Raw genomic sequence first — 26065 nt, 5'->3', positions numbered from 1 at the left:
GGCTGAAGTAGGAGGATCATGAGTTTGAGATCAGCCTGGGCAACTTAGCAAGACATTCTCAAAATAAAAAAAATAAAATAAAAAAGGAGGGCATATTGCTCAGTGGTAGAGTGCCCTGATTCAATCTCTAGAACTTGTTGGGGAGGAGGGGAGAGGAGTTTATAGCATTAGGAGGTTTGGGGTATGTCTTACTGGTAGAGAGCTTGCCTAGCATGCATTAGGCCCTGGGTTTTATCCCCAGTACTGAAAAAATAAAAAAGAAAAGAAAAGGATTTTATGGCCTTAAATGCTTTGAACTGTGCATGGGACATAGTATCTGTCATCCCCTCTTCCTATAGGCAGGGGTAGGGAACATGGTTCAGGGCCAAACATGCAGCACATGGAAGGGGCTTTGGGTTGCATGAAAGTCCCCTAAGGGTCCTAGGCCTGGGAGGAGCCTCCTATGGCAAGAAGCAAGAATAAATTCTTGCACCTTTAGGCTCCTTCCCACAATAAAAGCTCCCTGAGAGTTGGATCTTCCTATTGAAAAGGTCCCAAGGGGCAATGAGAAGACTCAAGAGAGGTCCCTGCACTCCATGAACCCCCAATCTTATAGCAGGGGGAGACAAACTTAGGCAAAACAAAGCACAGTGGGACAGATGAAGGGCTGGGGGTGTTCAGAACACACACAGGTCCTTCCAAACTTAGGGGAGAAAGTGGCCCCAGACCCTGGGCTTTCAAGGCTGGGTGGAGGTCCCACGTGGGTAAAGGCCTAGCAATGGGAAAGAGTCTAGCATGCTCAGTTCTCTTGGCCACTCACCTCGATTGGTGACAACAAAGATCACATACTCATTGAAGGCTTCCGGGCGTGTCAGGGCCATCTCAGAACAGATCTCCTCCACCACGTCCAGGGCCACCTGGGGCAGGGCAGGAACACTGAGACTGTGCTATCTGGGCCCCACCTCTGTCCTCCCAGCTCCACCCAGGCCCCAGAAGCTGAGCAGATTTCCTTAGTCTCTCTGCATGGAGATGCAGGATCCTTTCAGGTCTCTGAGGAACATCATCATGCAGGGAGTGAATTCAGTTTTTGGAGTCTGAGACTTAGGTTCAATTTTTGCCTTTGTCCCTTATTTACAGTATGACCCTGAGCTGGAAGCTCAGTTTGTTCTGACAAATAGAGTCATCACTTAATGTCCATAGGGAATGGGCTCCAGGACCCCAACAGATACTACAATCCAAGGATGCTCAAGTTTCTTCTATAAAAGGGCACGGTATTTGCATCTACCCTATTCATATCCTCTTGAATATTTTAAATCAATTCTAGATTACTTATAATACCCCAAAAGATGCAAATGCATATAAATAGTTGTCATACTGTCTAGGGAATAATGACAAGAAAAAAGTCTGGATCTGTGAGGGACTCAGTACCCTTGGGGGCTCACTCCATACACACACACACACACACACACACACACAGGGACTTGGCTGTCCCTGACTTTCTAGCACCTGTTTACCAGAGACAATCCCTCACTTACAGTGCACGTTTTGATTTTGAGATGCCGTTCAAGCCCTCCGGGAAGAAGAAAGAGCTGTCTCTTGGAACTGCGGCCTGCCTGGTGGTGGGAGTGGTAAGCAAGAGAAGGATAAGAGGCTAGGCCCTGGGATCTGGGATAGTGCTTGTTCCCTGCCATGGGAGTCCACAGGCCAGGAGATCTGGCGCATGAATGTATAGGAAGCCTTATGCACCTGGACTTAACAGGGCCCATCTGTGCACCATGGCACATTAGCACCCAACAGAAGAGACTCTGGGCTGGGTTCCTGTCTCCTATTCATCATGACTGCCTCCCCCATCATCGGCCCCTGCCCAGGCTCACCAACATGGCCCGAAGCTCCATGCTGCTGGGGAGCTCCAGACGGCCCCCAAAACGCAAGGTTTTCTTCAGATTCTGCTCACAGGCTTTGGCAATCCCTGCAGAGGCAGGGAGACAGGGTTTGCCCAAGGTCAACAGTAGGAGAAAGGGTCTCCTCTGGTCATCAGCTTTGAACTGGCTGTATTTTATTTTATTTTTTTATTATTATCATTTTTTTTAGGTGGACACAATATCTTTATTGTATTTTTATGTGGTGCTGAGGATCGAACCCAGTGCTTCATGCATGCTAGGCAAGCACTCTACCACTGAGCTACAACTCCAGCCCTGAACTGGCTGTATTTTATTTTTTATGTACTGGCGGTTGAACCCAAGAGCATATTACCACAGAGCTATATCCTCAATGCTCTTTTTTTTTTTTTTTTTTTTTTTTTGAGACAGGGTCTTGTTAAGTTGCCCGGGCTAGCCTCAAACTTGTGACCCTCCCATCTCAATTTCCAGAGTTCCTGGGATTACAGGTGTGTGCCACTGTGATGGACTTACTGTGTTCTTTCCACAACCTGTGTGGCAAGCATTTATACCTCCATTTGACAGCTGAGAAAACTGAGCCCTGCAAGGAACAGTGACTTGCCCTTGGTCAAGAGCTAGAGGTTAGGAACTGTATTCGAACTCACAGCCCAAGGCCTTCTGTCTTGCCCTTGACTATCTATGAGTCTAGAAACAGCTGTGACCCTGAGCTGTTTCTTGAGGAGCTCACCCCCTAATAGGCTCTGTGGCTAGGAAACAGTGGTGCTCTGATTCTGCCAGCAGGAACCACCATGTCAATCATCCTGTCTCATCCAGGCATCCCAGTGTAGAAGACCCCAGCATCACTGCTCCATGTCTCTAGATTAATCAATGTCCACACCTTGCCCTCGGGAGGGCATCAAGAGTTCTAGGACATTCTGCTGTCTTCTCCTATTTGGGAGCCCTTCCCTGGGAAGCTAGGTCTATTTATCTCTGGGTCAGGGAATATTTGTTAATTGAAGCAAACAGAAAGCTTCAGAGGCAGAGAGGGTGAGAAGCCCTGTCTCCAGCATGGCTGCCTCTTTCTTAGGGCCCCTGGGGTTGCTATGGAAGCACAGTGAGGAGGAGGCTACTTCTCCTTACTGCAAGGGGCTAAGGCCAAGACCTCGCCACCAACTTTGGGCCCAGCAGCTGGAGAAGCAGGACCTTACCTGAGTACTCTGGCTTCTTGCCTGCCTCCTCCTCTCCATCTCCCATGTGCCACCCATTCCCATCTTTGCTCCTGCTAACTCAGTCCACCAGAAAATTCCTTCCACCTGCTCATTTCCCAGGGTAATACCTCCTGGAAACTTTCCCTGACATTCTCATCCTGAGGTCATATTTTGGGACCTCTCAAAATGTTTGGGGGAGTAAATTAACATTAGTTAACATTTCCTGGGTACATGAAAAAAAGGGTCAGGTCCTCTAGGTTTCCCCTCCCACAGGCTGCCTGCCCTGTCCCCCATGTGAGAGGTGCAACCCTAGGTCCCCCATGCACTGGCTCCTTACCCTGGAAAGGCAGGCCTGGGGTCCTGCTCACGTGTTGGAGGAAGTGATGGAGGTGTGGGTAGAGGACATCTGAGCAGCTGTGGTAGGCAGCCATGATGTAGAGCAACCTCCAGCCTCGCTGGCAGCTGTCCCTGCAAGGACACACATGTGGGGCCGCATCACAGGTGGCCACTGTACTAATGTGTGTGCCAGGAGTCTCCTGGATGGAGCCAAAGACTTCCAGATCTCAGGAAAGATTCGTACTCTGAGGATATGTACCCTGTTGCTCAGTGAGAGCAGGGCAGAGGGGCTCCCAAAGCTGTCCAGAAAGTATATTCTTTCTGGGAAGTCAAGGTGGGAGTAGGAGAGGAAGGGGATGAGGGTCTGGGATGGCTTCTCCTGGTAGGGGATGTCTGGGGAGGATTCTGGGCACAGGGAACCTCCTGGGGCTGTGCAGAACCCCAGCAGGGTTCACAGTAGGTAAGGCCTAGGGACAGTCAGGTGAGTCCAAGGGTCATAAGAGAACCCCAGCAGGGTTCACAGTAGGAAGGCCTAGGGACAGGCAGGTGTGTCCAAGGGTCATAAGGTCAGCACATATACTGTGCGCCTAATGTGCACTGTCCCTGCATGAGTGAAATGTAGACATTTCATCCTGTCCTGGTGTGGTGGTTTCAATTGTGGAGATCTCTGATGCCTGGGGACAGCACTTAGGCTTCCTTTGGGAAACCACCCACTCCTCTCTAGATACCTGAGGTTTGGAGATGGGCTTGAGAGTCAGGTCTGGCAGTTAGAGAGCACTGCAGCCTCCCACCCTTGCCACCGTGCTTAGCTTAGGATGGGCATTTGATCCAGGACCAGCCAATGAGAGTTCAGACTCCCTCTGGCTTTGGTGATTGGTTTTGGGACAAGCATGGGACCCAGGCATAGGTAATCTGCACTCTGTATTCTCCAGCCATTGTGGTTGGTTGAGGGATGAGCTTGTTATGTACCTGGGCCAATAAATCTGTTTGGGAATTTTTGCAACAAATATTGAGTTACTGTTGCTTTCCTTGGGATTGCTGAGCTGGGAAAATGTTGCAGATCTGAGAGGCTGCTTGGAAATGACATAGGAAGGCGGAAAGCCTTCTTTCTAACGACACCTGGATCTATTCCTGAAGCCATATACTCACTGACTTTTCAGCTGTCTTAACCAGTAAGTTCCCTCTTTTGATTGAACCAATTTTAGTTGGGTCTCTGGACTTGTACATTACAGATGAGGAAACTGAGCAGAAACAGGAAATCCCAGACAAACTAACCCCCAAAACAATGTGAGTGAGGAAGAAGGTGAGGGAAGAGAATCTAGGGTGGGGTAGGGGGGGTAGGCCCAGGGAGACAGGAGGCTGAGCTGGTACATCCAGGAACAGGGACACAGTGTGGGGATCAGGGGGTAAAGGCTCAAGTGACTCACTGCTTAGAGCTGGTGTTATCTGTGATCTGCTTCACAATTTGGCAGTAACACTCATCCCGCATGACCTCATGGTCTTCACAAAGCTGAAAGAGAGCAAACTAGGTCACAGGTCAAAGATACTATATACCAGGTACAGAAGAATAGGGTGGGCACTTGGAAGGAGTCCTGGTGTCCCTTTCCCAACTCCCTCCCCACATGCAGGTTGCATTTGGCTTTGGGCTAAGGGGGAAGCTTCCCAATCCAATGTCCTCCAACTCAGGGTGATAGATAGGGAAACTGTGTCACAGAGCAGAAAGGGAGCATGGGGCAGAGTTGTCTGTACTGACCTTCAGGAGGGTGCAGAGCATGTCCAGTTCATTCTGGCCCTTCAGTGGGGCATCCCCCATGAACCTCATCACAGCTGTGGGGGAAGACCTACCCTGCTCAGGCCTAGCAAGATCCCCAGCTGCCCATCCCCAAGGGGCCTTAAGAATTGAGTCCCTCCCTGGGTGACTGTGTCCACAGACCTCTGGGGGCTTCCATTTTCTTCAAAGTGTCCCATGTCTGAGTTGGGGGGTGGGGAGAGGAGTTGGGACAGGCAGGAATCACACAGTGCTACCTCCCACCAAGTGGTGGCTGCCGTCCCACCCCCACACCTAGGAACATGTCGGTGGCCATCTTGTTGAGGCTGGTGTCACTGAGTTCAATAAGGGATTCCTGGAGCGGGGTCTGTGAGAGGAGGGAAGGACCAGGTCACCATGAAGGGATATGTCAGAACAGAAGAGGACCATATTATACTTCCAGATCATACGATGACAATGTAGAGGGCTGACATTACAAAAGGGGAGCCAGGCCTGACACTGGGGACAGATGCTGCCGCTGCGGGGGGGTGGGGGGGGGTGGGGGGGTGTCCTGGAGGGTTTTAGAGCTGTAGGGTCTTACTCTGGACAATCTGTTTGTCCTGGGGATGGGGAGGGGGCCCCCCTGCACCAACATTTTACAGATGGAGAAAATGGACACCTTGGTGAAGCAGAGCATGTCCTCCAAGGTTCTGGACTCCCGGCTCTCCTTGGATTTCAGCCTGAGGCCATCCCTGTAACAGGAGGTGGGCACTGCTGACCAGCTCTGCCTCCCAGCCTTTGGCTACATCCTTTTCCCACTTAGGAATGTTCTTGATCCAGAGGCTGAGACATAAGGTGGGCCTCGAACCTTGGTGGCAGCCTGTCAACCAGAAGGGGGACAGCCAACATCCACTGCAAGAAGCCCTCCTTTGTGTTAGGAATAGGGCTGGGGCCACCACTCACTGAGGTTGCCTCCGAGGGTCCCGGAAATACTTCTGGGCAAATTCAAGCATTGTATATGGTGGGAGCGCCAGGGTGTCTTCTCCACGGTCAGAGCGGGCCCTGACTGAGGGACCCTTTAAGAGAAGGGAGAGAGAGAAAGAAAGAGGAGGGGAGGGGAGGGGGGAGGGAGTAAGCAGATATGAGCTAGAGCTAGCAAGGCCTGTCCAGCCACTCCCCACTTGTCCTCCTGTCACAGCCCATTCAAGGCAACGCCTGGATGATAGAACCCAGACAACCCAGACGGCCTCCTCTGCCCATGCATCTGAACCCACCTGAACCCAGTGGACTTCTCTCCAGTTTGCCACACCCACCTCCTGCCGGGCTGACCCCGCCTTTGACACACTAGGCCACGCCCCCACGAACTAGGCTAGTTCTTGCATAGCATTGGCTGATCCTGCCCCTCACTCCTAAGTTTGACCTGACTCTCCCTAATTCCATTCGGTAGCTAGACCCCCGTCCCACGAGCCTGGCCCCATCCCACTCCAGGTTGACTTTACCTACCGGCCAGCCCAAGGCTGGTCCCCTGCCTTTGGTTCAGGTCGCATTCAACTGACCCCCACCCTTCCCTACTCCATTTGGTCACAATTCCAACCATCTCTGGTCATATTCTCGCTCGCCCTACTCCAGGGCTGGCCACGCCTCAAGGGACTGACCACGCCCCTAGCTAACCTTGCTAGCATTCACCACCGGCTGCAGTCTGACTCATCCTGGCCCCTGCTGTCTCTGCCCCCCGCCGGGCTCACCTCTCTCCTGCGGCCCACCTCCTGAGCTGCAGCTGTAGAGGCGACAGCTGCGGCCACCGCGGCAGCCCGGCTCCTGCCAGGCTCTGCTGGTAGCTGCAGGAAATCTGGGGCTGCGGCGGGCTGCACCAGCTCCGAAGGGAAGCGACCCACGCGCCCGTGGATCGTCCCAAACCGCCAGCCTAGGGGTCATGGAAAGGGTCAGAGACAAACTGGAAGATCTTGTCTTGGGATGAAGGAGCCCCTTTAGGGATATTTGGGTACTTCGTTGACCTCTCCCTAGAGCTCTGTAGGGGAGGCCAAGCCATCGAACCCCCACCCGGTTTTTTCTTTTGTTTTTGTGATGCTGGGGATGGAACCCAGGACAAGTTAGGCAAGTGCTCTACCACTGAGCCACACCCCCGTTTTACATGGGAAGAAACAGGAAGGGATTCCCTTAGGGCCACTGGACTATAGTGAGAGGTGCAGCAAAAGATTGTGGAATCGCAGGGCATGTGAAGACACAAAGAGTCTGGCTACAAACCCCGTGGTCATCTATTTAGGCAGAGGGCTGGGCTATATGGCTGCCAGCAGGTCCTGCCAGGCCATGGCAGAGACCTTTGAAAACACTGCCAGGCCAGACAGCTTGGGGGCACCAATAAACCCTCATCCAGCTGGGTGTGGTGGTGTTCTCTTGTCATCCCAGTGACTCAGGAGGCTGAGGCAGAAGGATCACAAGTTCAAGGCCAGCCTCAGCAACTTAGTGAGACCCTGTCTCAACATAAAAAATAAAAAGGCTAGGGGACATAGCTCAGTGTTAGAGCACCCCGGGGTTCAATCCCCAGTACTAATAAAAGAAAGAGAGAAGGAGAAAAGAAACCCTCACAGTACATCTATATTGTGAATGTATGGAGCTAGCATGAACCCTCTTTAGAGTTTCCACATGGTGGGGCACCCCTGGGGTACCCACCAAAGTCAGGGCCTCTATGGCGCAGTTCCTCCAGGTATACCACCTTCTTGCGCACCACACAGCCAGCGCTGTAGCCTGTGGGCCAGGTTTGTGTCAGCACTCACCAGGGAGGCCTCCCTTCTACCTACCCCACCCCCATGACACTGACCTGTTCTAGGTGGCTCCAGGGGCTGCAGGTGGATAATGTCACCCTTGTGGAAGGCCAGCAGTGCTGGATCCTCAGGCAGGAAGTTTCTCACAGCAACAACATAGTCAGAGTCCTGGGGTGGCCAGGGGCAGGGTAAGGGGCTACAGTCCCCCACCCCACCCTCCCCAGAGAGGCCTAAGGGCTCCTATCTCCCCAGCACACCAGGGAAGGGAGCCTTCTCTAGGTGAGAAGGGAGAAAGTCATGCCAGGTGAAAGGAGGAGCCTTGCCTGAATCTGATGAACACCCATCACCAACCCACTCAATCCCTCTCCAGAGCTTCCCATCGAAGCCTTCCCCAGCAGGTACTGGGCCTGGGGGCTGCCCAGTCACAGGTGGGGAGACGGGCAGGGGCCGGGCATTGGGGAGAGCCTTGTTCTTGGGCCCTCAGCCCTGGGCAGTATTATCTGTGGGAGGATCCTGACCTCCTTAATATATATATATATATATATATATATATATATATATATATATATATATATATATATGGTTGTAGTTGGACACAATGCCTTTATTTTATTTATTTTTATGTGGTGCTGAGGATCAAACCCAGGGCCTCGCATGTGCTAGGCGAGTGCTCTACCGCTGAGCCACAACCCCAGCCCTGATCCTGACCTTCTTCAACTCCAGAATGAAGTCATCCACCATGGTCTTGACATGGTGAGCACGGGCTGAAAAGAGGATGACCTTCTCACTAGCCAGGTTGAACTCCAGCATGTTCTGTGACGGCATGGTCACAAAGAGGATATCTGCAAAGCTGGAGGATGGGAAGGTGGCATGAGGGCAGGATCCCAAGGCCACAAGGATGCTCTCCCCAGACCCTTATAGTCCTTCTGTTCCTGTAGCCCCATCACATTCCTGTAGCCTCACCCGACACTAGACTCCTGGGACCCAAGGACTCCTGCCTCTGACTCCCAACAGTAGATTCTGCTCATCTCCTACTACCTTTTAAACCAGTGCTCTGGCACCCTCCCTTGGTCCCTCAGTCCAACCTCCCAGATTTTGAACACACTAATCTTTTTCATGCACCGACCAAATTCTTCCCATCCTTCAAAGCAGGGAGCTTTTACCCAACTAGTGATTAAGACTCTTTCCTGATCTCATGTTGAAAGGGATAAGTGAGACAGGGAAAGAGTTGGAGCCCTCAGGTAGGTCTCAGGGCTGGACTACCATTTCTCTTTTCAGCTGCCTCAAGACTTGGTGGCTTGCAGCACCATTTGCCCCACTGCAGGGAGTCTTGGAGTGGAGGCGGGGCTGCTGTGTGGCCCCAGAGGCAGAACGAAATGGGCTCCTAGCTCAACCATTTCCTGCGCACCTGAACTGAGGCAGGTAACTTCTATCTCCAAGACCCAGTTTCTCCATCTCTTATATGGGCATGGTATAGAGCCTGGCACATCATAGGTATTTAGAAAGCAGAAGATGCCAGTCCGGAGACTGGCCCCACATCTGCCTGTCAGTCACCTGTATGTACGTAGGACCTGCAGCTGCCCACTGGCCTCCTGGCTGCCCTTGACCATCCGCAGGAGTTTGATGCCTGTGTGGGACACCGCTAGGATCTGCACACCAGTGCCCACACTGCCCTGGATTAAGGATGAGGGGCATGTGAGGGTCTTTTACCCTCTGTCCTGAACGCTCTGGGCAGGTAGGGAGCAGGCAGACAGGGGTTCGCACCGTGGCGGGGAAGAGACGGGAGAAGTAGACCTCCCAGCTGTCTCGGGCAGTGCTGATCACCGCCCGCTTCACACTCTCCGTTACCAGAGGCCGCTGTGTATCCAGCTGGTTCTGGGCTAAAGGAGGCCAAATCTGATCAAGACTCCCCTTTTCACCCTTCCCTTGCCAGCCCACATCTGGGAGATCAGGAAGGAAGACCGACATCTGGCAAGAAGATAACTCGCCAGGGGACTGGGGATGTGGCTCAAGCGGTAGCGCGCTCGCCTGGCATGCGTGCGGCCCGGGTTCAATCCTCAGCACCACATACAAACAAAGATGTTGTGTCCGCCAAATACTAAAAAGTAAATATTAAAATTCTCTCTCTCCCTCTCTCTCCTTCTCTCTCCCTCTCTCTTAAAAAAAAAAGATAACTGGCCAGTATGGAGAATGAGAAACTGAAACCCAGAGATGGACACGATGTGTCGGATATTGCCAACCCTGAACTTGCAGCCTAGCCATGTAAGAGGCCATAGCAGAGCAAGGAGGGGCGTGTCTGGAGGCAAATTGGGGCTGGGCTTGTTAGCCTTGGCCTCCCTCTGGGAAAGGGCTGGCCAGTGGCTCTGGCTGGCAGCCCATCAACAATTTCCCCCCTCCCCCTGCAATACCAAACAGGGCCTTCATTCTGAGCCGCTCGTCCTCAGTGATGCGCATGCAGGCCTCAGAGAACGTGTCATGCAGGATCTATGGGAAGAAGCCATGATGCAGGTGATACCAGGGACTTCCCCAGCCCGCTGTTCTGTTCGAGGTGCATGGGAATGGAGAAGTCCAATTTTGTAGTCGTGGGGTCATCGGTAAGCTGGATCGTCTTCATAAATCAGAGCTCACTTACAGGAACCCTCTCTCCTCAACTTTGCCATCTATTGGGGGGGCTGGGTCTTCCTAGACCTCAGTCTCCTTACCTATCTTGTGTGTGTGTGGAGGGGATGACTTAGATTTGACCTCTGAGTCCTTCCTACCTTAGACCCACTGACCTTATCCATGGGAGAGGGAGATTGTGTAGAACAGCTTCCCAACCTCTAGGACCCCAAATCCCAGAGTGCAGGCTGCTAGTCTATGGGCCCATTACCTTGCTGAGTATACTGGGACAGAGGGGAAGAGGGGACATCACCTGGCGGAACAGGAGATCTAGCTGCACAGGATGGTTGTAGCTGTCCTTGGGGTAAAACACCTGTGGGGGTAGGGCTTCAGTGAGTAACGACAGACTGTTCCCTCCCTTGCTTTGCACACGGCCCCCCCAACCCTAGCCACAGCCGGACTCTCCCCCAGCCTCACCCCTGGTTCTAACTCTGACTCCTAGCTTCAACTCTGCCCATCAGATTCTCTCTCCTGGGCCAACTCCCCGACTCCCTCCACTCTCCCATTCAGCCCTTTCCCTGGCTCAGGTCTCCTGAGCCTGGCCAGGTACCTCTTTGCGCAGGAAGATCCGCCAGGGGGCATCCTGGTAGCCGTAGAAATTGGGGTTGATTAGGCAATGCAGCCGCGTTTGCATAGGTTCCTCGGGGGGCTCCAGGGATCTTGAAGGCTGCACTGGAGAGTGCAGGGGAGCAGGGGAGACACCTCTCAGGACCAAGTGGGAGAGTCAGGGTGGAGTAGGGGACATGGTGGCAACCTCATGCCAAGAAAGGGGCCAGGGCAGATTCAGTAGGCACAACTGCTCACATGGGCACACTTTACAACCCAATCCTTTATTCCACAGATATAGAGAGCACCCAGAAGCCTGCACTAGGGGCCTTGGATGCCCTAGTGAACAAGACAGGCAGGCACCTGCCCTTGACTTCAGTCTCATGGCAGGTTTGGGTGGAACAGAAAGAACAAAGCTCTTACTGCTAGGAGCTGGGGTGGAAGTGGAGCAGCGTGATTTAGGAAAGTCTGGGGAGCTGAATTTTGAGGGTCTTTCAGTCCAAGTCCTCTCTGAGGACATTTGAGCTGAGCCCTGAATGACAAGAGGGGGCCAGATATGCAAAGATCGCAGGGAAGAGCATTCTAGGCAGAGGGGAGAGCAAGTGTAAAGGCACTGAGGTAGGAGGGGCCTTGGTGTTTTCAGGAACAGAATGTACAAGGCTCTGGTGGGAGGAGATGAGGCTACGGAGGTGGGCAGATAGATCATTCAGGAGAACCTCAAAGAGCACAGTGAAGAGCTTGGAGTTCATTGCAGGATCCATTTGGAAGTCTTTGTTTGTGGGTTTTTTGCTTTGTTTTGCAGTACTAGGGATTGAACCCACTCCTGTGCATGCAGGGCAAGTGCTCTATCACTGAGACACATCCCCAAACCCATTGGAGCGGTTTCTTAAAGTCAGGGACACAGTGTGAGTTGATCTGTAGATTTTTTCAGGTCACTGTGGCTGCTATGAGACGGGGCTAGTAAAGATCAGGGTTCCCGGTTGTGGTGGCAGGAGGCCTGCATTGATAGCCCTGTTCTGACACTTTCTTGAGCTGTGTGACCTTGGCAAACAATTGAAATTCTTTTTGCCTCCATTTCCCCATCTATACCATGTAGGAACAAATGGTACTGCCTTGATGGGTTTTAGTAGGATTAAATGAGACCAGGATGGGCCTGAACTAAAGTTAGGGTGATTTAAATGCTAACACATACAACGCTCAGGGACACAGACACACATGACTCCAACATACAGAGACTCACCTGTGCTCACAGAACCACTCACACACTTGGACACCCCGCCTGCTTGCCCCCCCCTCCATCCTGGCCCTCTCACCTGGAGTGGGTCCCATGGATGGCCTCGGTGCACTGGTCACTGGCTTCACTAGGGCCACCGTCTCTCTGGACACCTGTTCTACCCCAAAGAGAGTGCTCAGGGGACAACCAGCAAACCCCACGGAGCGGGTAGAGGCAGGGCCATGGCTTGTAGGAGTAGCTGGTTTCTGAAGTTCCCCTGGAGGCTCCTCTTTGTCTCTCTCCCTGCTGGGCGCAGCCCCCCACCCTGCCTCTCACCTGGGTGCCAGGTGCTGTCCCTAGGTGAGTCATCTGGCCCTTCAGGAGCATCAGGGCCTCCTCATGGGGGTCTGGCCGCTTCACAAACACCCTTCCATCCTTCCTGCTAGGAAGAGACGAACCAAGCAGGGGTGGACATTGAATCTCCCCTCTCCTCACCACATTTTTACAATTTGGTGGAGAGGACTTCCTCTTCCACCAACCTCATAATTATGAATAACAACCCAGAGAGGATCAGAGACTGGCCTAAGGTCGCATAACCTCGCTGAGAACAGCAGTCTGGGCTTCCCTTGGCTCCCGGGGCTCATCTGGACCCATTGGCATGAAGAAACTCCCTCTGTGGAGGGAGCTGGGGGGGGCACTGTGGAGGCTGCAGGCAGGTGCACGGGAGAGTAGACATTCAGGCACAGTGGGTGACCAGGTCCCCTGGGTTTGGGGGCAGCGCTGACCTTAGGGCCTCGGGACGGCCTCCTCCGTGCGGCTGCTGGCACTGCCTGATGATGCTTCTGATCTGCTGGGTGGGCTGCGGGAAGTGCTCTGAGTTGAGCGTGGAGTAACGGACCAAGTCCCGGGAGGGTGAGGCTGTGGATTGGGGGGGAGGGTGGGGGAGAGGATGAGCCTACAGCAGACAGTCACAATCCCACCCCTTTCCCGGAAAGGCCCCCAAACTGAGGTGGACACTCACGGATTTGTGGAGAAGCCAGGCCCTGAGCTAGAATGGGGACAGCCACGGGCTTGGTGGGGAGCCTTGGGGCCTTGGCTGAAGGGGCTGGGGCCGGGGACTTTGGAGTGGAGCGCAGGAGTACAGGTTTGGCAGGGGGACCAGTGCCCACAGACTTCGGCTGTGCCTCTGGTGCTAAGGGTTTCTGCAGAGAACAGGGCATGAGATGGACCAGACTACTCTCAGGGACCCTGTCTCTGCCCCACATGGGCCATGGGGCTTCTGGGCTCAGAGAGGTACAATGATGTCCTGGAGCAGCACAGCACTCCTCTTTCCAGCTGGTGACTCTAAGCAGCCCCCTTACCCTGCATGGGCCAGGCTCACCTCTGGGGGTAAGTGTCTCAGGGCAGGACTAAGAGGCTGCTGCTGGAGTGCCATGGCCTGCAGGGTCATTTCCCGGGCCTGGGAAAGAGCCGTGGTGGTGACTAGGCAGGTCCCTAGTCTGCCACCCACCCCGGGAAGTCTGTCCCTCACTCACCAGCAACACGGCCTGCTTGTGGATGAAGGCCTGCTGCAGAGCCAGCGTGGAGGCATCCAGGCCTGGTACTGGAGGAGCCGAGAGGGGGCACGGGTAGACATGGGCAATGCACCCTGTCCTCCCACTCCCACCTGTGGCTGCCTAGCACATAAAGGTGCTTGTAGGCCAGTGAGTGGCCCCAGCCCTGCCCCACCCTGGAACCACCCTAGTGAGAGGCACTGACTTGGCTTTGGCTTTGGCTCTGGGGGTCTCCTGAGGGTGTCTTCAGGACCACTACCGCTGCCTCCGCCAGGCTGGCCTCCCCCTTTCATGCGGTAAGCAATGGCTGTTGGCTTCTCCAGGTCCTGGGGACAGCGGGTGGCTCGAGTGACTGCCTCTGTGCTGTATTCCTGAGGCTCCATGGCAACCGGCACCTGACACCAGTCATTTCCTCCCCCCAGGGGGACCTCCCACTGGCCAAGTGTCTGTATGACTCCTGGGTCTCTGCCAGTGCAGTCCCCAACCCGTCCTCCCCACAACCATCTCTCTAAACTGAGGCTCAAAGAGGAGCTAGGCCCTGCTCAGGGCTGTGTATCATCCAGGGACTGCTGTGGTGCTCCGGAAGTCCCCAGGGTGAGGGGACCTGGGGGACCCAGGGATCAAGGTCATTCACTCCCACCGGGAGCTGGCTTCCACCGGAGGTGGTGGCATCTCCAGACACCCTCATATTTTCCTCCCATGGCCAACACAGACCCAGAGAGGACACAGCACCGCATGACCCTGGCTGTGAGAAGCTCCCGTGTCATTCTGGGCACAGATGTGACTCAGGGGTACACTCTGAGCCTGCTGTCTATCTGCAAATGCTCCCTCTGTCCCTACCGCATCCCCGTAGGACAGCACAGGGTTGAAGAGGCTGTCCAGGTAGCAGTCAAGCCCCTTATGGGGCACAGTGGGCTCTCCAAGGCTGTCCGAGTCTGGATGGGGGGATATACAAAAAGGGCAAGTTCATTCTTCCTGTTGGTCTCCACCTCCCCACGGTCTCCCGGGTTCCCTCCCCACCAGTGATGGTGGCCATTGCTGATTGACCTTGGTGGGTGGCTGTCTCTCTCTGGGCCTCAGTTTCCCCACTTGTACCATCCTCATTGTGGCTGCTGTACCCATCAGAGTCAGGTACTTCAGGCATGGGATGCTGAGGCTGAGGTCTGGGGGGTGTATCCTCATCTGAGTCCCAGCTATTCCCAAAAACCCTGTTAAGGGGGAGAGGGGAATACACAGCAGCTAAGAGAACCACAGCTCTACCAGAAGCCCCCCGACATTTTCTGTTCCCAGAATTGGATGACTTTCTTCATTTAAAAAGCAGAACAGCAGCCAGGTAAACCCAGAGACTCAAGAGGCTGAGGCAAGAGAATCACAAGTTCAAGACCAGCTTGGGTGACTCAGTGAGACCATCGGAAAATAAAAATAAAAACGGCTGGGTTCAGTGGTAGTGTTTGCCTAGAATGTGCAAGGCCTTGGGTTCCATCCCCAGCACTTACAGAAAAGAGAAAGAGAGAGACAGACAGACAGACACAGAGAAAGAGAACACCACTGGGCACTGCGGCATGCACCCATAGTCCCAGTTACTCAGAGGCTGAGGCAGGAGGATCACTTGAGCCCAGGAGCTCGAGGCCAGCCAGGGAGGAGAACACAGTGAGACTCCATCTCAAAATCAAATACAAACCACCACAAACCCCTCTAAACTCAGTCTCTCCCAAGAGTTAGGCAAGCAGAACCTGCTGCCCAGGAGAGGCCATCTGTGTGAAGGTGGCCCACATAGCTACCCACATTCTTGGGCATCCCCTGCCAGCCATGGGCCCTTCCGTGCCCACAATGAAGTAGGACTTCTGCCGAGGGAAGTCCCTGAGCAGCTCCAGGTCTGACACTAGGTCCAGCACGTAGTCATGGCCAGCCAGCTCTGCCCACTGGACACCATTCTTCATGGCCACTGTCCATCCTCTCCAGCCTTCAGCCAGGCCCCTGGTGACAGTATGTGGAGAGATGGAAACGGGGCACCTACCTAGGGGAGACCCTTGGATATGAATCAAACCCCAAGCATGACCATGGTGACCCTCAGGACCCTGGGGGACCTGGCCTCTTCCCCCTCCCTCCCTCCCTTCTTCCCAGGTACAGAGATGTGCTGGGTGGGGTATTCCAGGATCCCACCTGTGCCTGAGAATGTCTCCTGCCACCTCTTCCCCAGTACTCCAGGAGTGCACTGGACAGGAGAACTGGTCACCTGGGGTGGTAGCAAGCGCTGGACTCAGCCTGGGACATCTGCAATTAAGTCTCACAGGGCTGCCTTGCTTTGCCTTCTCCTCCCAAGCCTCCCAGCTCTTTCCCTGAGTCCCTGTATCCGGGCTCTCCCTCCCTGCCCATACGGGTTCAGTTCCTGTACCCCGTATATCTTTCCTGCAGAGGCATCTCTGAGCAGGCTCTCTGCCAGCTCCAGAGCCTCTCAGGACAACTGTTGACCCCAGAATGGGTGACTAAGCCCAGCGGACTCCAGCGGCCCCTCCATGAGGGACCGAGGGTGGATGGGCAGAATGAGGGGTAGGGACAAAGCAGCTTACCATTGAAGCAGCTCACATCCAGTGCCATGTTGGCCTTCTCATGGGTGGTGATCCACTCAAGCTGGGTCGGTGGGAAGGTGCGGGCAGCCCCTGAGCCCTGCTGTTGGGCCCGGCCCATGGCCTGCATGAGACGGTGCTGACACACTGCCTGGAAGCCATTCTGCCCATAATCAGACACAAACCTGATGGATGGGAGGGAGTCAGAGCCTAAGGGAGGTCCAGGCTGGCCCAGAGCCCTAAGGTGAGGTTGAAAGGGTCCTAGGTTTTAGTCCAAGGTCTGCCCAAGTCCCTTCTCTTGCAAATCATGCTTTGCACCCAGCATGACAACATCCAGAACCCTTGTCATGGTTGCGTCCACACAGCACTCACCACCTGCCTGCCTCTGTTCTAAGAACTTCATCCTCACAACAGCCTATGAAGTATGCACTGCTGTTATCCCTCTTTAACAGGTGAGCCAATGGAGGCCCAGAGAGGTGAAATAACTTGGCCTAGGTCACAAAGCTCACCCATGACTGAGCTGGGATTTGAACTCAGGCCTCTCAAGTCTACTTTTCATGCTTCTAAAGCGCCCCCATTCTTCCCCATGACCCGAGAGGTCCATGCTCTTTTCCAAATTCGCCATGCCCTCGTCTTGCCTACTTCTGGGTCCTGGAAGTCCCTTATCCAGTCTGACCTGACTCTTACCCTCTGCAGTGAAATCTGTCCTTCCTCTTGCACTGGGCCCAGTGGAGACTGAGCCCAGCCCAGTGGAGACTGGACCACATCAGTGCCCGTGCCTCCCCGCACAAAGATGCTGCTCCTGGTCTGCCCTTTACCACAGTCCCATCCACCCTGGCCCCTCCGGGTCCCACTCACTTGAGGAGGAACTTGTCGAGGCGTGAGGAAGGTGCGAAGCCACTGAGACAGGCAGCCAGGAGCAGCCAGCCCCGCTCCGCATTGTGGGCATTGTGATTGTGCCACACCTGATTGGCCAGCTGGGCCAGGATCTCATCCCGTAGTTCAGGCATCGTCAGCCCCTTCTGCACGATGTAGTTCCCCAGGACGTCCTCCTGGGCACCGTGCAGGTGGGGGTCGCCCATGAAACGCAGGATCTGGCCACAGAAAGACTCTCCTGGGCCTCTCAGAAGGTTATTCCTGCCACACCCCCATCCCTCCACGTGCACCTCTCCCTTGGGTCCTCTGACCATAGGAAAGTACCTCATAGTACAACGTTAACTGCCATATTCTGTGCCGAATGACAGGGCAGTTCACCCCGACTACGGGAAAGGTTAAGATTCAAAGCACACCCGGGTGCAGCCTGTAATGCTAGTGGCTCAGGAGGCTGAGGCAGGAGGATTTCGAATTCAAAGCCAGCTTCAGCAATTTAGCGAGGCCCTAAGCAACTGAGCGAGACCCTGTCTCTACATAAAATATAAAAAGGGCTGGGGATGTGACTTGGTGGTTAAGCACCTCTGGGTTTAATCCCCAGTACAAAAAAAAAAAAAAGATCCAAAATACATATTGACTTCCTATTCTGCTCAGGAACCTTCTAGGCGCCCCACACAGCCCCAGTAACCCACCTGTTCTCCTGGCTTCCGGATGGCTCCATACCTCCTGCTAGGCCTCAAAGGGTTCTTTATTTTTTTTTTAATTTTAATTAATTCATTCACGGATTTATTTATTTTTATTGATGTTGGTGTGTGGGGGGGTTAAACCCAGGGGCACTTAACCACTGGGCCATATCCCTAACCTTTTTAAATATTTTATTTAGAGACAGGGTCTCACTGAGTTGTGAGAGCTTCGCTAAGTTGCTGAGGCTGGCTTTGAACTTGTGATCCTCCTGCCTCAGCCTCCAGAGCCTCTGGGATTACAGGCATGTGCCACTGCCCCAACCTCAAAGGGTTCTTTATAATACTTGGATCTGACCATATTGGGTTCTTTCTACCACTCAGATTGACCACATCACTCCCAGGGAGCATCTTCCTGGACTCCTGTGGTCCTTGGGATGAAATGCAAGCTCTGGCTCAGCAATCAGGTCCTCAGGAAACACCTCCTCCCTCACCCTCTTAACTCTCTGTTCTGACCACAATAATTTCCTCCTCTCTTTGTGCCTGTTGCACTCTCCCTGCAAACTCCCTCCAGCTCCAATGCCATCTCCTGCAGGAGGCCTTCTCTGACCTTGCCTGGGGCTAAATTAGAGCCGTGCATTCCTCTATTCCTGATGTTGGTCACTGGCAAGGCTCAGGATCTGCCTCCCCGCTCAGACTAGGAAACCCCTGAGGAGAAGAGTCATTGGTAACCCTGGGAGGCCCCAGTCTAAGGCAGCCTTTCTGTCAGGAAGCCCAGGCCCCATACCAGCTTGAAGATGCTCACGGCTTCTGCATGGTACTCGGCTGGCAGCTGCGTGAGGGGCATCCTCAAGGGCACTGTCAGCATCCCAAAGGCAGGTTCCTGGGGGGCATGGGGAAGGAACAGAAGGAGGCAGAGCTGGGGCTGACAGGCACAACTGGACCCACTGCCCCCATGCCAGGTGGGGTCACAGGAGCCCCTGAGGCAGGGCACCTGTCTCCAACACCCGGATGGGGAAATGGGGAGCTGTCAGGGTGCCGATGGTGGCTCTTGGTGAGCTGGATGAGGTCTTATCTGGTTCCTTCCCAGGAACTCAGAGCAGCACTGATATGTAGTAGTTACTCAGTTTCTAGAATATTCCAAGACTGGTTGGTCAATATCTCTGCCTTGAGCTCTAGAGGACCCTCACTATCCCAGCCTGTCCCAGGGTGAGGACAATGTCAGATCTGATTGGTCAGTGTCCACTTGACCTATGCCAGCCCTTACCTTGAAGTGGCACCGGACAAACTTGGCCATGGGGTAATTGTTGATATCCAGGGGCAATTTGACTCGGGGCTCGGCCTGGAGCCGGGGAGTCCTCACAGGGGCCACACAGGGCACTCTGGCCAGCCTGAGGCCTATGGAAAGTGGAGAGTGTGAAGTGGCTATTCCCTTGTCCCCATACCTTCTGCCCCCTGCCCAGTGTAAACACACCTGCCACAGCTTGCATGAGCCCAGCCAGCTCTGCTGGCACCTCCAGGTGCCCCACAGCCACCACCTCCCGCTTGCTCAGCTCCTAGAGGGACAGACAGCAAGTGGTGAGGGCACCGCCTGCCACACCCCCGCCTGCCAGCCTCCCTCCCTGTCCCCTGCGGCCACCCAGACCCCACACCCACCTCCTGCTCCCGAAGCCGTGCCTCCTCCACCCGGCGCCTCTGCTCTGCCCTCAGCTGCAGGACAGCAGATGGTCAAGGCAGGGAACGGCAGGCAGAGGCGACGGTGGGCCCCAAGGCCCGGGCCAGGTTCGGGCCAGCATGCACAAGGCAGCGTCTGGCCTGAGAAGCAGGGGGCAGCTTCCCATAGCCTGGAGGCTACTGCTCCCCTTTCACAGAGGGTCAAGAGAAGACCGAGGTGTGGCCAGAGAAACAGAAGAGACAGGAGGACAGCCAGAGACCGTCAACAGCGAAGGGCAAGGGGAGAAAACCTTCGGGGAGACCCGCGAAGAAGGATTTCTGGAAAGTGTCCAAGCAGTGCGCAGTGGCATCTCTCCTCTGCTTGGCCACAAGACCTTCAGTAAAGGCCACGCGGTTTTCCCATGCTTCGGGAATGAATGACGTTGATCTTTCCGGTTGGTTTAATCAAAGTTTAAGAGCCAGACCGTATTCAGGGATGTTCAGGTCAACAAATTCTAACCGCGATGCATTATTTGAAGACCCCATTGTGAACCCAGCACCAGGCCAAATCCTTCACATACAATATCTCATTTAAACTTCTGCACAACCCCAAGAGGTAGATGGGAAATTGAGGCTGCAGAGGGGGCTGCTCAGGAGCGGCAGAGCAGGGATTTGAGCCCAAGACTGAGGCTAAAGGTCAGGGACCCCCAGAGAGGGCTGGCACCTGTACCTTGAGGTAGCGGCTGCGGTTCATGTAGGCGTGAACCAAGGACCGGAACTTCATCAGACTCCTCCTCATCTGCTGATAGCCCTGCCTGGCAGAGAGGGTCATAGATTGGGGTGACAGGGTGACCAAGAAGTAGAAATGCCCCTATCAGTCTTGCCTAGCGGACAGTGCCTCCATTACACTTTGAGGTCCTTTGGCACAAAGGGAAACTGGAGCTCAGACAGGGGCAGTGATTTAACCAAGGTCACACAGGAAAAATAAAAGTGTTTTTTTTTTTTAATTTAGTTGTAGTTGGACACAATATCTTTATTTTGTTTATTTTTATGTGGTGCTGAGGATCGAACCCAGGGCCCTGCACGTGCCAGGCGAGTGCTCTACCACTGAGCCACAACCCCAGCCCCAAAATAAAAGTTCTTTTTTGTACTTGGGATTGAACCCCGGGACACTTTACCACTGAACTATATCCCTGTCCATTTTTATTTCTTCTCTTGAGATAGGGTTTCACGTACCCAGTGTGGTGGCACACACCTGTAATCCCAGCAACTTGAGATAGGGTTTCACTAAGTTACCTAGGCTGGCTTCAAACTTATGATCCTGAGGCCTCAGCCTTCCAAATCGCTGGGATTACCGGTGGGGGCCACCAAGTCTATCCCACAGCAAATTAAGTGGCAGGGCCTGGATTTAACCTTCTCATTATGTTATAGTCCCAGAGTCCCTGAGATGCAGGGTGGGGCCCCTCTCTGCTGGATGGGTTCTCCCACTTGCCAATCAAGAGGGCCTGGGCATGGGTGGGAAGGGTCTCCCCCAAACAGGGACACAGAGACTCTGATCATCCTTCCTTCGGAGGCCTGGCTTGCACAACTCCACAGCTTACTACTATGTGGGTTCAGGCACAGCCTCTCCCAGCCCTGAGTACAGTCCTGCAGGCAGTCCTCCCTCCCCGGGGACATACCTGGCAAGGTAGCCTCGTGCCCGGCTTTGCAGGAGGATGATCTTACGGCGCAAGGAGCGGAAACGCCTCTGGACAAGGAAGCCCCGGAAGCAGCGCTGCAGCGTGAGGGCTGCCAGGTGCAGAACGTGCTCCCGCATGCTCTCCAGCAGCTGGTGCAGATGCTCCTTAAGGAACAGCTAAGAAGAAGACACAGAGGAAGGTGAGAGCCAGGAAGCCGGAACCCCACCCCCACCCTGCAAGTCCAAGGACACAGAGGGACAGGGCAGACGCCAGAAGCAGGGCCAAGTTCAGGGAGGTGAAAGAGAGAACTGCCCGAGCACAGGTCCAGCAGCGGGACCAGCATTCTGTACGTCCAGCCCATCTGGACTGACTCTGGGACAGGACTCTTTAGCTTGGACATGAAACTTGAGGTCACTAAGGGCTGAGCATGGGCGGCACTCACCTTGCTGACCCCGACGCGATACATGTTGGGCATGACTGTGCACAGACGGCTTAGCACTGACACGCACAGGTCCCCGTTAGCTGGCAGGTCGGGCTTGAGGGCCACCAAGCAGCGGTACCTGCAAGACCCACACTCAGACTGAGGTTGAGACCTACCCCAGATGCCTGATTGACCCAGGCTTACGACCCTCAACCCCTGGGTCCAGAAGCCCCAGTCCCAGCGGTAGCTCTACTCAGGTCATCTGATCATCGGCGAGTGGTACTCTGGCCTCAAGGCTACTTCTAGATATCAGAAAATCGGGATAGAGATCTCAGTAGAACAAGACGTTCTACTGCCATCTGCTGGAAGCTTGTCAAAATAACTTAAAATCACACCTCTGTGGAATCAACACAGAGACAACTGTGAAAAAAGGCAAAACTAAAAATACATTTACCATATAACAGCTAGCAAAAGTCTTGTGTAGTGTACAACGTGAGCGACTGTGAATGTCAAAGTCTTATGCTCTCCGGGCTGTGGATTTCCAGGGCCACAGGGGTTTGGGTAAGGGTCTGTGGAGCTTAGGAACTATTCTGATGGAGGTACCTGTCAACGAACATCTGGAAGGGAAGCCGCACAGGAAAGCCTTCTTTGCGGATCCGCACAGTCTCCAGGACCCCTGAATAACGTAACTGCGCCATTACCACGTCTGGCTCAAAGAGACCTGGTTCCTGTAGAGACGCCCAGAGAGGGACTCTGCTCACTCGTGTGCAAAGGCACTGTCCATGGTGAACTGAGCAGGTAGACTGAGCAGGTGGTGGAAGAGGCCAAGCCATTTGCTCAGGGTCCTCTAGCACAGGTAGGAAGATTTGGTTCTCCCAGGTGCTCAGTGCTCACTTACCTTCTTGTGGTTGGGCTTCAGGCAACGCACGAACAAGGGGTTGCACCTGGACAGAAGCCAGAAGGAAGGTGCTCAGTCACTGAGGGTCATGGGGTGGGTTAAAGGTGAGGCTGGGTCCTCTGCCCACCTGTCCCTACCCACCTCTCCATCTTTTCCACCAGATCCAAGAGCGACTGCTGGAACTTGGCAGCCACAGTGTGCGCCTTGTAGAGTCGGGTGACAGAGCTACTCTTGCCCAGGCGTTGAGGGGCAGCCTGAGGGGCATGGCTGGAGAAGAGGTGTGCTACCACCTAGATTGGGGGGTGGCCAGTCAAGGCAGGGGTCAAGGCGTTGAAAGACAAGGTGACAGGCAGGGAAACAGAGACAGAAAGGTAGGGGCCAAAAGAGAGAAATGAAGAAAAAGATAGGGGGAAAAAAAAAAGTTAATTCCCCAAACTGAAGGAATCCAGAAAACAAGTAGACTCCTACCCTCTCCACCATCCTGGCTTATAAACAGCTCAAAACAGGACCTTCATCAGTTTCTTGGAGACCCCTCCCATAATTAGGCTGGCTTTCCCTTTTCACTCTGGGGAACATACAGTCCTGGACTGTGTGTATGGCCTCCACCTGTGACATGCATGATCATGAACTCTGGTTGATGTTCAGCCGGGGCTGAACCCAGACCTAAAGAAGAAGGTGCCAATCTGACAGAGAAGGAAGTGGAGGGCCACAGGGGAGGTGATGGGGTCAGAGTGGGGCTGGGGCTGGGGACCTCTCTAAGCCTTCAAGGAACCCAAATCGAGCCACCAGGCTCTGACAGGGCCTCATGGGTCTGGGGCCCAGGGAACTATCTGGTGCAGGCAAGAATGGGCACATGGGGCTAGGGTTGTAGCTCAGCAGAAGAGCTCATGCCTAGCATGTGTGAGGTCCTGGGTTCGAGTCTCAGCACCTCAGGTAAATAAGAAATTTTGGAGGGAGAGGGGGAGGAGGAGGGGAAGGGGGAGGGGGAAAGTGAAGGATTGGGGCGGGGCCGGCAGACAGGGTAGGCGGGGCAAAAAGCAGAGCCAGGGGCCTGGGGACCATTCAGGAGGCGGGGCCAGTGTGGTGGAAAATACAGGGCAAGGTCCAGGTGGGGTTAGGGCTGATATCCAGCGGCCAGGCTGGCGGTGGGCGGGGCTGGCTTGTGGGCGGGGCTGGATTGTGGGCGGGGCCATGCTAGGGGCGGGACAAGGGCAGCGGCCAGGCTGGAGGCCAGGCTCGCTCACCCGCGTCCGGCTCCGCACAAAGAGGTCCAGCACGTCCTGGCGCACCTGGTCATGATTCTTGTCCAGGAACTTGTGCACCTAAAAGAGGGAGCCAGGAGTGCAGCAGGGGCCAAACCCAGTTCATCCCCATCCCGACCCGGGGAAATCCGGGGCAAGGTAGACGGATAGCCCGCCCAGCAGGCATTCAGAGGCTTATTTCCTCCCTCTGGGCTGGTTCACATCCCCTGGATGGCCGTGGCCTTGCCCTCCCCGGCCTCTGTCTTGCTGTCCACCCTAGGAGGGATTGGCTCTTTCTGTCTGCTAGGGCCTCCCTCCCATCCAGCCCCCACCACCCGCCTCACTTCTGGGGAGGAGACATTAAGCCTGGCTTTGCACACCACCAGTCTGCGGTTCACCCTGCTCTCACTGCCCATTCTACAGATGAGGAAAATAAGACCCAGATGAAGACAGAGGTTTGCAAACCTAGCCTGTGACACCTCTTGTGTCACAGAAAATAGGACGGTGACTACAGTGAAATCACTACTGATAGTTATTATTTATTCGGTAAAATCCAGGGGCATTTGACCACTGAGGTATATCCCCAGTCCTTTTTTTTTTTTTTTTGAAATAGGGTTTCTTTAAGTTGCCGAGGCTGGCCTTGAACTTGCAAGCCTTCTGCCTCAGCCTCCCCAGTCCCTGAAATTGCAGGCATGGTGTCACTGTGCCCAGCTAATAATAGCTATTCTTTACCATATCCCATTCTAGGCTTCTCACATCCTCATCCGGACATGGGCACTGTGATCCCATTTCCAGATGAGGAAACTAAGGCTCAAAAGGGGTAAGAAATTTGCCCAAGGTCACACATCTGGGGAGCTGAAGGACCAGGACTAGAACCAGGGGAGTGTGGCTGGTCCCACATTGTGCTCCTGTGTCTAACACGCAGGGCAGCCACGGCACCATGCTGGCTGTCACAGGTCTTACCTGGTAGGTGACCTTGCCGGCATAGTGCTTGATGGTGAACTCAGGCAGCGGCATCTTGGGTTTGGAATAGAGTGGGTTGGCGCCATGATGGTAGTGGCACTTCTGCAGAAATGTGTGGTCTGTGGCCTGGTGACAGATGGGATAGTGGGTGGGCAGAGGTCCTGGGACCCTGTTGGCAAATTCTCCAGCCCTGACTGATCCCCAAAGGACACTGCAGGGAACAACTCACAACTTTTCATGGCTGCCTGGGGCTCTGGGGGTGGGGACAGTGCATCAGCCAGATACTGGGGGCCTAAGTGGACCCCTGCAGATAGATGTGGCTGAATCAATTCCCAGCTTGCCTCTCTCCCAGCCCCGTTGCCTGTGCACCCTGCCTGCACAATCAGGATCTGAGGCTCAACTCCAAGGTTAGCTCCTCCAGGAAGCCCTCTGGGACTTCCCAGGCTGATGCAGCCCCCTCCTCTGGACACTCACATCCCCCTCTCCATCCTAAATCACCCCAGGTTGTGAATGGTAGGTTGGGTTTCCTGATGCTCCACTCCCACCCCCAGTCAGAGCAGAGAGCAATGAAAGACTCAGGGTAGGATGCGGATGTGGGACTCAGAGATCTCAGCGCCCTGGCTAGGCTCACACAACCCCCGTGGTCACCTGGGGAAAGCAGCACTGGTCATCGAGGATGCGTAGGATGCCATAGGGCTTCAGCGAGATGAGGTTGATGCAGGGCTGATTGTCAGCAAAGGTGATCTCCCGCCAGTCGATCTGCTCTCGGATGTATTCCTCCTGGGGGCAGCAGATGACAGAGGCTCAACCCCCTAGCCCTTCCCAGGGCACATTCACTCTACTCTCTGGGCTACGTTTGTCTGAAGGAGGATGGCTGGGACACCTCTGCTTGCATACCTCCTGAAACAGGGAGCTCACCCCCTAATAGTGCAACATGAAGCATCTCAGGGCCCTGCTGTTCCCTCTGCTTGGAATAGCCCAGCAGGGGATAGGAAGCCCCCCTGCTGAGAGGACTCCTCTCTGCGCTCAGCACCCCAGCACTTTCCACCCCCAGCACACAGGTCTTCACCTGTGCTGATCCCAGCTTAGAATGCCTTTCCCTCCACTGTCTCCTGACAACCTGGGAATTGCCCTTCAAGAAAAAGAACCAATCTCCAAGGAGGCCCATTGGCCAGCGAGGATGGAAGGAAACA

The 26065-nt window shown here is 54.5% G+C and overlaps 1 protein-coding gene across 1 annotated transcript in view; it reads right to left on the bottom strand.

The window, feature by feature from the left end:
• Positions 1 to 26065, bottom strand: part of Myo15a (myosin XVA) — a 54891-nt gene that overhangs the window by 11410 nt on the left and 17416 nt on the right. Inside the window, exons 16-59 of the mRNA XM_046456656.2 lie at positions 25521 to 25652; positions 24873 to 24998; positions 23913 to 23990; positions 22810 to 22958; positions 22669 to 22714; positions 22374 to 22498; positions 21792 to 21909; positions 21350 to 21525; positions 20401 to 20485; positions 19674 to 19727; positions 19492 to 19573; positions 19285 to 19415; positions 18805 to 18900; positions 17326 to 17561; positions 16471 to 16652; positions 16064 to 16136; positions 15686 to 15877; positions 14948 to 15108; positions 14741 to 14835; positions 14106 to 14226; positions 13883 to 13950; positions 13729 to 13806; positions 13369 to 13549; positions 13133 to 13265; positions 12684 to 12786; positions 12448 to 12520; positions 11139 to 11260; positions 10842 to 10901; positions 10339 to 10414; positions 9695 to 9810; positions 9485 to 9603; positions 8639 to 8780; positions 7987 to 8098; positions 7839 to 7913; positions 6893 to 7071; positions 6111 to 6223; positions 5827 to 5899; positions 5463 to 5535; positions 5154 to 5227; positions 4828 to 4910; positions 3402 to 3532; positions 1854 to 1948; positions 1515 to 1592; positions 800 to 896 (exon numbers count right to left, since the gene is read on the bottom strand). Coding sequence (XP_046312612.1) covers positions 800 to 896; positions 1515 to 1592; positions 1854 to 1948; positions 3402 to 3532; positions 4828 to 4910; positions 5154 to 5227; positions 5463 to 5535; positions 5827 to 5899; positions 6111 to 6223; positions 6893 to 7071; positions 7839 to 7913; positions 7987 to 8098; positions 8639 to 8780; positions 9485 to 9603; positions 9695 to 9810; positions 10339 to 10414; positions 10842 to 10901; positions 11139 to 11260; positions 12448 to 12520; positions 12684 to 12786; positions 13133 to 13265; positions 13369 to 13549; positions 13729 to 13806; positions 13883 to 13950; positions 14106 to 14226; positions 14741 to 14835; positions 14948 to 15108; positions 15686 to 15877; positions 16064 to 16136; positions 16471 to 16652; positions 17326 to 17561; positions 18805 to 18900; positions 19285 to 19415; positions 19492 to 19573; positions 19674 to 19727; positions 20401 to 20485; positions 21350 to 21525; positions 21792 to 21909; positions 22374 to 22498; positions 22669 to 22714; positions 22810 to 22958; positions 23913 to 23990; positions 24873 to 24998; positions 25521 to 25652 — 4912 coding nt within the window. The remainder of the gene's footprint in view (positions 1 to 799; positions 897 to 1514; positions 1593 to 1853; positions 1949 to 3401; positions 3533 to 4827; positions 4911 to 5153; positions 5228 to 5462; positions 5536 to 5826; positions 5900 to 6110; positions 6224 to 6892; positions 7072 to 7838; positions 7914 to 7986; positions 8099 to 8638; positions 8781 to 9484; positions 9604 to 9694; positions 9811 to 10338; positions 10415 to 10841; positions 10902 to 11138; positions 11261 to 12447; positions 12521 to 12683; positions 12787 to 13132; positions 13266 to 13368; positions 13550 to 13728; positions 13807 to 13882; positions 13951 to 14105; positions 14227 to 14740; positions 14836 to 14947; positions 15109 to 15685; positions 15878 to 16063; positions 16137 to 16470; positions 16653 to 17325; positions 17562 to 18804; positions 18901 to 19284; positions 19416 to 19491; positions 19574 to 19673; positions 19728 to 20400; positions 20486 to 21349; positions 21526 to 21791; positions 21910 to 22373; positions 22499 to 22668; positions 22715 to 22809; positions 22959 to 23912; positions 23991 to 24872; positions 24999 to 25520; positions 25653 to 26065) is intronic.

This window comes from Marmota monax, unplaced genomic scaffold (assembly GCF_021218885.2).
Source record: "Marmota monax isolate L192 unplaced genomic scaffold, Marmota_monax_Labrador192_F-V1.1 WCK01_AAM20220418_F8-fsc00501, whole genome shotgun sequence".
In the NCBI taxonomy this organism is placed as follows: domain Eukaryota; kingdom Metazoa; phylum Chordata; class Mammalia; order Rodentia; family Sciuridae; genus Marmota; species Marmota monax.
The sequence above is the reverse complement of the archived record's forward strand: the minus strand, read 5'-3'. Positions and strand labels throughout refer to the sequence as shown.